The sequence below is a fragment of the Salvelinus fontinalis genome, unplaced genomic scaffold, assembly GCF_029448725.1.
Source record: "Salvelinus fontinalis isolate EN_2023a unplaced genomic scaffold, ASM2944872v1 scaffold_0364, whole genome shotgun sequence".
NCBI classification, from domain to species: Eukaryota; Metazoa; Chordata; class Actinopteri; order Salmoniformes; family Salmonidae; genus Salvelinus; species Salvelinus fontinalis.
Window position 1 is genome coordinate 97898 of NW_026600573.1, and position 11082 is coordinate 108979.

At 41.1% G+C, this 11082-nt stretch overlaps 1 protein-coding gene across 1 annotated transcript; it reads left to right on the forward strand.

Annotated features, from left to right (window-relative positions):
• Window positions 1–2133: 2133 nt before the first annotated feature.
• Window positions 2134–8347, forward strand: LOC129845767 (oocyte zinc finger protein XlCOF6-like). Its single transcript, XM_055913669.1, has 3 exons — window positions 2134–2223; window positions 3956–4649; window positions 4793–8347. The coding sequence occupies exons 2-3, from the start codon at window positions 3962–3964 to the stop codon at window positions 6115–6117; spliced, it is 2013 nt and encodes a 670-aa protein (XP_055769644.1). The 5' UTR covers window positions 2134–2223; window positions 3956–3961; the 3' UTR covers window positions 6118–8347.
• Window positions 8348–11082: the final 2735 nt, after the last annotated feature.

Genomic DNA, 11082 nt, shown 5'->3' on the forward strand with positions numbered 1-11082 from the left:
TTAAACACTGACTCTGATATAGTGATATTGGATCATTCTATGGTAACATGCTTAATTACATCAATAGAAAATACATTTATTAATTTGGAGAAAGAACAGAGCGCATCTTCTGGACCCGAATTTTACAAATGTAGACAGAGAACAGCTGAGCCCCGATATAATTTGGGATGCCTTTAAGTGTACATTAGGCAAATGATAATCTCATCCTCGGCAAAAGTTACATCTGATTTAGATATTAAAATAAAATAAATCACTATCTTAGAAAAAGCCAATTGCAAAATCTTTACACGGTAAAGATTCTAAATTTAAGCAGGAATACGATATTCTGTTTCTGAAAAAAGACAACAACGACAGGTTAATTAAGTGATAATGCCAGAGAAGCCAGTGTTTGGAAGATATAATGGCACGGTTGTTAGAAATTTAGCCACGTCAAAAAGTGCAGCCAGAATAACAGCAAAGTAGCCGCATTTGTTAATAAAGCTGTTTTCCAGTGACATTTATTTGGATACATCCATTATACTGAGCTAATGTGGCGCGATTTCCCTGGCATAGAAACTGTGTTCACTCGTCAGAACACTGTTGTTCAGAGGAGCTAGCCAACAACACAGCAACACAATCACTTCAAACTGAAGCTGGAAAGACTGCAAACTAACTGCACTTCGTTTCGGTTAACCTTTTTTCAGTTGATATTTCTTTGCATATTTCCATAACAATTATGCCAGCTGATTCCTGATTTCAACTGGCTGAGAAACGCTGCCTGCCTGTCCGTCTCATCCCGACACATTCATTACTATGGGACAGCTGGAGATCAAATTTGAATATTGAAACAATGTTGCAATTGTCGGAGAGACAGACAGCAAGGTTTATACAAATCTCAGCTGTTGAAAACTAAAGGTTAGTCTGAACGACATGTGAGATAATGTCTAGGTGCTTTTTATAGTGGAGATTAATTTTATAACGTGTCTGGCTGGGCTGATGCGACAGTGGATTGCGCAGTCAGATGGAACCGAGTAAATAGGCATTTTAACGTCATAGATTTAGCCAGTGGTAATTTGTAGAATAGACACCGGCTGGAATACGGTTTTAACATCAGAAATCAGGATTAGACCCACCCATTGTATAAACTCAATTATGAACTGTGGGGTTCCAGCCCTGAATGCGGATTGGCTGACAGACCGTATACTGCGGGTATGACAAAAAACATTTATTTTTACTGCTCTAATTATGTTGGTAACCAGTTTAAAATGGCAATGAAGCACCTCTGGGGTTTGTAATATATGGCCAATATACCACAGCTAAGGGCTGTGTCCAGGCACTCCGCGTTGCGTCTAAGTACAGCCCTTAGCCATGGTATATTGGCCATATACCACATTTCTCTGGGTGGTTCGAGCCCTGAATGCTGATTGGCTGGCAGACGTGGTATATCAGACCTTATACCATGGGTATGACAAAACATTTATTTTTACTGCTCCAATTACGTTGGTAACCAGTTTATAATAGCAATAAGGCACCTTGGGGGTTTGTGGTATATGGCCAATATACCACAGCTAAGGGCTGTGTCCAGGCACTCCACGTTGCGTCTAAGAACAGCCATTAGCCATGGTATATTGGCCATATACCACACACCCTCGTGCCTTATTGCTGAAATAAAGCATACAACTTAAAATGGGTGCACCCCGCTCCAGACCAGAAATGGGTACCCCCTCCCCCTTTAGACCAATTATAATGGCTGAAATTGATTAAATGGAACTGAGTCAAACATGTAGCGTCCATATGTTTGATACCGTTCCATTTATCCCATTCCAGACATTACAATACGCCCGTTCTCCTATAGCTCCTCCCACCAGCCTCCTTTGGTTTGTTTATGTAGTAGAAGGACCTACAGAAGTTGAAATGTAACTTCTCTAATATCTAACTTAGACTATGAATGTATAGATACGCTATCTTGTGTATAATGTATGTACAGTGGCAAGAAAAAGTATGTGAACCCTTTGGAATAACCTGGATTTCTGCATAAATTGGTCATAAAATTTGATCTTCATCTAAATCACAACAATAGACAAACAGTATATATTTAATGACGTTGCGCAATGTGAGTATCTAGCGCAGCCATGACTGTCTTGAGAATGCAGATCTGTATTCTCGCGGTAGATCACATATCTCGTTCTGGTAAAAGAGGGCTACAACAACAATACCTGTTAACTTTCAAAACCAAGTGTCAAGGTAAAAAATCAAGCGTTCTAACATATTCTAGAACGTTTCCAAATACAGAAAGAATAATTTAGTAGTCGGATTTTTTGTCCACGTGTCAATTAGCCTATTCAATGATCTAGCTAGCTAGCTTGCTAACGAGCCATTAGAAGCTAGCTATATATCTAACTAGCTGACATATCAAGCAAGTTTGCTTATCATCAATACGCTGTGTTGTGAATCACCATATGATTTGTTAAGACAATGTAAAAAAAACTATGAAGTGTGAATCGTTAATTTTTAAGATGACATAAATCCATTGGCTACTCGGATCACTGGCCAGTAAGTTAGCATGGCTAACTAGGCCGATAGATAGGTAGCTTTCAATAATAATTTATCATTTAGTGATTACAAATCAACTGTCAATTTTAGAACTCGTTTACTTTAAACTATATTGCTCGTAATTTATCTAGCAGTCAATTGAGCCGACACTCGCAAAACGCAGTATAATAGAATAGTATAGTAGAATACACAACACTTTACGGTATGTTTTGTTATCTAGTAGGGAAACTGAATCGGATGTACTGATAGACTATAGCTACAAATCATTCCAAGCAGACAGTTTGAAGCACACGTATTCAATATTCCACAATATAAAGAATACAACTCACGGCCACCGGATGCCATTGTTTTCAATGAGAGTAGGACGGTAAATTCCGCCACCGTTTACGGCCAGAGTTAAAATATTTAAACTTTTGGCTTCTGCAGTAGCGTTTTCTTCAACCGGATGTTGATTTGCAGTTTGTTTACTGAAATCACCATAACAACGCATACCTCGTGCTGATTTGCTATCCTCCTCTTTCTTGCTTTCTTCTCCCCCTGTAGAGTACCACAGTTTGAGGGGAAATGGTCCCAGTCGTTTGTCCATCATACATTTTTTCCCCATAGGGGATTTTTTTGAAACTAAGGGCTAATTCGTGTAGGCTTACACAGGCGTGACGTTTTGATAACCGTGTAAATCTCTCTAGGACAATTTATTTGAAAACTTCCCTGATTCAGAGGGGTTGGGTTAAATGCGGAAGACACATTTCGTTTGAATGCTTGTTGTGCAGCTGCTCTAGGTATCCTCTTTCCCTACCAGAAAACACGCGATACTGTAAAGTGTTGAGTATTCACGCACAAAAATACAGGAGGACACTGAAGTGCGATGGCTTTACTGTGTTTTGCAAGTGTCAGCTCACTTGACCACAGTACTCCTTAAGGTCCAAGGACCTTATACAGGCATAGCCGTGGGAAGTAGGGGTGCTGAGGGTGTTGCATCACTCCCTGAAAAATCGAAATAAATACAAATCAAATGTTTTATTATTATTATTTCTCCCCGATATGAAAGATAAGGTCTGTATACTTCCAAAACCATACCGCAAGCGATGTGTGTTAATGTTCAGACCGAGCGTCAGGGCTCTTAATCTCCCTCCTACAGAGATACCTTCGTCCATTGACTCTTCTGTGTAATGTACTGGAACTGAGAGTCATGACCAAGGGCTGGTCAGTAAGCTAAAGCTAACCCAATAATAACTCCACATTGCTGACGTTAGCTGTCGTTGCCATCGCCATAGCAACGTGAGCTAGCTTGTTACATTTTATTAGCAGGCATTCCTAGTATATGGAATATTTAGCATGGTCTATTACTTTATTAGCTAAGTTGTTCCAGTATTTTGTGAAACTCACCTTTCACATGTGCTTCCTCTTTTGGATCCATCTCTAGCCTTCCATGTCTGAACCCAAGTCCACAGAGTCCCCGGGTTCTGGATGTGGTGTTCCAGCCCAGAGAAGCTCACAGCAGGGTCCAGAGATGGTCTCAGTGAAGCTGGAAGACTGCAGTCAAACACTGGAACTCAATGTGATTGTCAAAGAGGAATGGGAGGAGGAGATACAAGTAAAAGAGGTTGATCAGAGAGCAGTCAAAGAAGAGGTGGAGGAGAGGGGAGTAAAAGAGGTGGATCAGAGAGGAGTCAAAGAGGAAGTAGAGAGAGCAGTCAAAGAAGAGCAGGAGAGAGCAGCCAAAGAAGAGCAGGGGGAGAGGGAAGTCAAAGAAGAAGAGCAGGGGGAGAGGGAAGTCAAAGAAGAGCAGGGGGAGAGAGCAGTCAAAGAAGAGCAGGAGAGAGCAGCCAAAGAAGAAGAGCAGGGGGAGAGGGAAGTCAAAGAAGAAGAGCAGGGGGAGAGGGAAGTCAAAGAAGAAGAGCAGGGGGAGAGGGAAGTCAAAGAAGAAGAGCAGGGGGAGAGAGAAGTCAAAGAAGAAGAGCAGGGGGAGAGGGAAGTCAAAGAAGAGCAGGGGGAGAGAGCAGTCAAAGAAGAAGAGCAGGGGGAGACGGAAGTCAAAGAAGAAGAGGAGAACAGGGAATTGTCTGCTCCAGATCTAGAGGAAGAGGAGGAAGAAGTAGATAGTATCACTGACCCAGGTAAGTTCAGGTGTGGAGTACGGAGAGAGGTTGGTGCCTTGGCGGCCACAGGGGATTCCAAAACTATTGTGCTTCTGCTTGTATCAAAAGTATTTTAAAGCCCCTTTCAATGTTCCCTTACTGATTCTAACATATTCCCACAGGAGAGAGCTCCCATCCAGGCTCAGACAGCGATCCCAGTACCACAGCATCAGGAAACCATAAACGCAGGCAGAAGAACTCAAGACAGAAACATCACCACTGCATGGACTGCTTCACTGGTTTCTATGAACCAAAGGAGTTGAAAAGGCACACTTGTAGGCCCCACCCCTGCTCAGATTGCAGAGGCACTTTTATTTGTCCGATTCACCTCAAATCACACCAACAAAGTCTCAAAATAAAGAAAATGTACCCGTGCGCTCATTGTGAGAAGAGTTTTCGGACCCCAAGCAGCTTGAAGACGCACCAGCTTAATCACACGGGAAAGAAGTCGTACCACTGCTTTCAGTGTGGGAAGAGGTTCTGTCGTGTAGACACCTTAAAGGCTCACAAGAGAATACACACAGGAGAGAAGCCTTTTCACTGTTCTCAGTGTGGGAAGAGCTTCAGTGATATAGGAAATCGAAATAAACACCAGAGAATACACACAGGAGAAAAGACTTACCATTGCTCTGAGTGCGGGAAAAGTTTCAATCAGTTATCACATTTAAAACCACACCAGCTAACTCACACAAGTGAGAAGCCTTTTAACTGCTCTCAGTGTGGAAAGGGTTTCAGTCTGTCATCATATCTGAAGAAGCACCAGGTAATGCACACAGAAGAGAAACCATACAGCTGTGATCATTGTGGGAAGAGTTTTAAATTGGAAGGAATCCTTAAGCGTCATCAGAGAATACACCGTGGAGAGAAGACTTACCACTGCTCAGAGTGTGGGAAGTGTTTCAGTTTGTCATCATATCTGAAGAGACACCAGCTAACTCACACAGGATTAAAGTCAAACCACACAGGAATAAAGTCACAACACTGCTCCCACTGTGGGAAGAGCTTCAGTAAGAAAGCTGACCTAAAGAAACATCAGAGAATACACACAGGGGAGAAGCCTTTCCACTGCTCCCAATGTGGGAAGAGCTTTAATGAGAAAGGAAATCTAAAGCAACACCAGAGAAAACACTCAGGAGAGAAGCCTTTCCACTGCTCCCAATGTGGAAAAAGCTTCAGTTGGGTAAGAGACCTAAAGAAACATCAGAAAGTACACAAAGAGGAGAAGCCTTTCCACTGCTCCCAATGTGGGAAGAGCTTCAATGAGAAAGGAAATCTAAAGCAACACCAGAGAAGACACTCAGGAGAGAAACCGTACAGCTGTGATCAGTGTGGGAATTGTTTTAAATGGAAACAAAGCCTAAAGGAACATCAGAAGGCAAAGCACAGTGCAGTGCCAGACCATGGCCTTATAATTGTGTTGCCAAGCTGGGAATCTACATCTAATTAATATTTACACTAACCAGGTTTCCATCTAACCTTTTTATGTGAGTAAACTTGGCTGTAAGCTTTTCAAATGTCGACAAAACAAAATATTCTTGACAAGGTGGGATCTTTTTGTGTCTGTAAAATGTATTATGCGAGAAATGTTGGTGGAAATGCTTTTATGTGCTAATATTGATATAGTAATCATCATATCATCATATCAGCAATCATCATATGGGGCGGCAGGTTAGAGCATTGGGCCAGTAACCGAAAGGTTGCTAGATCGAATCCTCGAGCTGACAAGATAAAAATCTGTCGTTCTGCCCCTGAACAAGGCAGTTCAGGGACACTGTTCCTAGGCCATCATTGTAAATAAGAATTTGTTCTTAACTGACTTAGAGGTTAAATAAATAAAAATATATTGAAGTAAACGTGGAGTCACGCAAAGTCCTCCCACTACGACTCGTCGGGAAAGCATGCAGTTTGTTAGGCTACAGATTACATAAATTATGAAGAACTTCACAGGCTGGAGAAAGTGCAAGGGCTCTTTTCCAATAAATATCAAGGGTATTATTCTGGGGACATGATCATCAATGATTGGCTGACATGTGACAAATAAAAATAATCTGGCTCTTTTGTCCATAATAATGTCATCATGTATACAGCTCACTGTATCTGTGAGCTGTTGGCCTGTATCTGTGAGCTGTTGGCCAGAGCACACGTGCCAATTTAACGCAAAGTGTGTTGAAAGTGTGATGGAAACACATTGAACTTTAGGTTTTTATTTGGGTACATTAAAACATAAGCAAACAAATACATTTAGTTTGCACTGAATTTATATCTGCAACAAGTCAGTTTGGTGGAAACACACAACTGGTGGGAAAATGTGCATATTATCTTTATGCTGGCACATTTGTTAGGCCAAATAGATGTAATATTTGCTTCTGTATTCTAGTATGTTGAATTATGCAAAAGAGCAAGATTTCTGACAACTTAAGACACCACTGATCAAGTCGAGTCACAAGTCATGAAAATCGTGAATTGATTACGAGTCAAGTCTGAGTACTGGACTCAACAACACTGACAGCCACTCCTCTATTGGAAATGTTTTATTTGTGAAAATGTATGTCATTTCTCTAGTGTTGGTCTGGTCCAGAAACTAACTTCAACTAGACCCCCATTGTAGATCTGAAGAAACTGATAAACATCTTGTATTTTTCTTATTAAAAACAAACCCATTTGATTTATTTTAGCTAAACTTCCAAAACCTTTAAATTAGTCAGGTTTGACTTTAATAGGTTTAAATATCACATGCAGCTTTGTGTAATCTTTTTCTGTGTCATTATGTTTGTGTTTATTTGTGATTCAATGTCAGCGTTCTGAGACACCATGATGTAAAACTGAATATTACCATACTGTTTTCATGCTGCTTAGTGCTAAGTTTGGGCATCGTTGAGGATACCTGATTGTATTATCACTACCTTACCTAACTGAAGAGATTACAATAGGTGTAGTAGCTCCATTCAACCACAAGGTGGAACTATCGACCCTTAATAAAAACAGCTTGAGTAAAAAGTTGCCGAAATTTTGCCAAACGGCCCGATTTAAATTTAAAATGATAAATCCCATATTGGTCTTTCACAGTCAGGCCAACCCAAGCTGTACTGTGCAGTAGGCCTACTACTGAAACCAATAAACAGAGTTAGAAATTCACAGGTTTCAAACTTTCCCCATTTTCTTTTTCGGGTCACACATTTTTCCCCCCAGAAAAATTACAAAATTGTAGGTTCTAAATCCACAACAATGCTTAACCCACATCAGGAGAAGACTTTTGAGGTCTGGGAATAATCTAACATTTACATTTTTGAGAGTAGTTACCCATTGCTTCAAGTGTGCAGGCACCTAGCACTATTGTCTGATTATAAGTGTTTCTGTAGCACATGAGGGAGTTTGCAAAATAAATGGCCCCTGGATTGACGCAAATAATCATGATATCATTCTGACAGGTAGGCATAGGATCCTTTGTAGCTAGTTAACATTTAATATAGAATGTTTTTGGGCGGGCCTTTCCGTCTACCATAAGACGGTTAGGCCAATCATGAGCTTCGCTATATTTATCCTGTTCCTTAATTGTTTGACATCTGTGTTTTACTTCATATTATGAGGCATATCTTACATTGCTTCAAACTAGCCTATAGCTAAAATCCCACCATCGAAACGTTGAGGCAATTAATTTGTATAAAGACTTACTCATATGCGTTCTCCTGTTCTGTTGGTTTTCTTTCAACTATCTTTCATTGTCTAGCACCTATCCTAATCATATTATCAACCATGATAGTTGTTGCATCTTTAAATCCCCTCTCTTTCTAATGGGTATTTCCATCTCTGTTCATGAAACCGCTTGCATGGTTTTTAGAACTGTACATGTTTTCCCGCCATTTGCATTTCGTAGGTCTACTGCCGTGTGCACATTGCTGCGCCTAAAATGCGAAGAAATAACAGTTTAGCAACATTTTAAGCTAAACATTCCGATTTGTTGCATCATCCCTATTAATTGATACATCGTATACCTCCACTACACTNCGTATACCTCCACTACACTACTTTGATACGTATCAGTGGGAATTTAAGAATTAAGTATATGCAATGCCCACTAAGTGGGTGTACAGCATATACCTGTGTATACCTCCACTACACTATTTTGATACGTATCAGTGGGGATTTAAGAATTAAGTATATGCAATGCCCACTAAGTGGGTGTACAGCATATACCTGTGTATACCTCCACTACACCACTGGTAACCGTGTTGAACTACTAAAACGGCCAAACCACTTCACCTCATTTAGTTTGGACGTAATGGTGATTGGTTTGTCAAATAATAATATTTGAGCAACACATCACCATTGCTTCCAAACAAAATGGTATTAAGATAACATATTAAAGAAGGATTTTGTGAATTTTCTCAATATGCGCATGTACAGTAGCCCAACAATAAGAGCTATGACGCTAATAGTCAGAGTTGTGTTCTGTGGGTGTCACTGAGTAGGCTGATAGCCCATGTCATGGGTGCGCACTCCATAGGTAAGGCTACAGAGCAATATGAATGTTAAATGCGCTAAAAGGGCTGATTTGACACAGTCAATGTCCAGCAAAAATAGCTACAAAGCTAATATTTGTGGAAACTCTTCAGAGTTGTAATCTGTTGGTGTCCCTGAAGTAGGCTGATATCGGGTTTCATGGATCCACAATCCGTATGTACAGTGCAGTATGCCCCTAACGCAATTCTGAAGTCTAATACATCCACTTTTTTTGTGTAAAATTAGCTAATAATTTTATTGTTAAATTTAAATAAAATTCCAACCTTGTTTAGCATTATCTAGTCCAATTGTGGCATGATTTCACTATTTTCATCCGTTTGCACCAGTTTCAATTGGGGTCTTTTATTTGGAAGGCGAAACGCCAATTCAACTATTGTTGTTCATGCTAATGTTCAGATCACACTGGCAGGGCTGGCTCCCAGACCGCTCTGGATAAGAGCGTCTGCTAAATGACTAAAATGTAAATAAGCGCCATAAGCGGAACTCAGTCGGGGTCTCAACTTACTGTTGCGAGTTCGAATAGTAGAATCCACAAGGTGCAAGTTCGGAATGTGGTTGTGCATTAGCGGTTTTTCTCTTGTTCTAACAGTCAGTAGCTAGGTTTCCATCCAACTGGCGACAGATCTTCATGTGAATATACAAAAAATTCTGCATAAATAAAATATGGCCTTTTTCCCACTAGTGGTGTTTCCACCAAATATAAAAGTCACTGCGTGATGACGTAGTGCACACAAAATGTACTTGCATACTTACATTTTTATGTAGTTGAAGTTAAAGGTTTTCCCATCTAATTTTCAACTCTAACGATAGTTTTGTCACAAACTGTTGCTTTAAATAGCAAATGTGCCTACTCCGGTCTTGGCACGTTGCACTCTAGCCAACAGCTAGCAGATAGGAGACAGTGCGGGCAGGCTAGTCTATATGATGGTATTATTATGGATAAGAGTGAGAATATTTTATTTGTCAAACGGCAGTCAAGCATCAATCATCATGTAACCAGAATAAGATCCTCAATATTTATTGGAAAGGAGAATCAAGATCACCGTGCACTTTCACCACCCTTTGACGTTTAGCATAATTTATTTTATCTGTATACAGCCAAATAAACCTCATTGTTTTCAAGTCATAGTCGGAGGACCAATCACCAAGCTCTATTCTTATACAATTACTAAATAAATAGCCAACATAGTTTAAAACAGTATTACAACGATCTATTCTCACAAATACATTTAGGGTGCGTTCGTATATTCACTCTGGAGTGCCAGATTGCGCCATCACAACAGCAGTCAAGCACCCAAGCTAACTGGCTAAAGTTAGCTAGCTACTTCCAGACACAAATGAGACCACCTCACTCTGACCATTTTTCTCGACCTAGTGTAACGGATGTGAAATGGCTAGCTAGTTAGCGGGTACGCGCTAGTAGCATTTCAATCAGTTACGTCACTTGCTCTGAGACTTAAGTAGGGTTGCCCCTTGCTATGCAAGAGCCGCGGCCTTTGTGGAGCGATGGGTAAAGATGCTTCGTGGGCGACCGTTGTTGATGTGTGCAGAGGGTCCCTGGTTCGCGCCCGTGTCGGGGCGAGGGGACGACGTAAAGTTACTACTGTTACATTGATGCTGTTGACCCGGATCACTGGTTGCTGCGGAAAAGGAGGAGGTTGAAAGGGGGGTGAGTGTAACGGATGTGAAATGGCTAGCTAGTTAGCGGGTACGCGCTAGTAGCATTTCAATCAGTTACGTCACTTGCTCTGAGACTTAAGTAGGGTTGCCCCTTGCTCTGCAAGGGCAGCGGCTTTTGTGGAGCGATGGGTAACGCTGCTTCGTGGGTGACTGTTGTCGATGTGTGCAGAGGGTCCCTGGTTCGCGCCCGTGTCGGGGCGAGGGGACGACG

Coding starts and splice junctions, on each gene's coding strand:
- LOC129845767 (XM_055913669.1), top strand. CDS start 3,962: ATGTCTGAACCCAAGTCCACAGAGTCCCCGGGTTCTGGATGTGGTGTT. Junction 4,650..4,792: donor AGATAGTATCACTGACCCAG/GTAAGTTCAGGT, acceptor ATATTCCCACAG/GAGAGAGCTCCCATCCAGGC.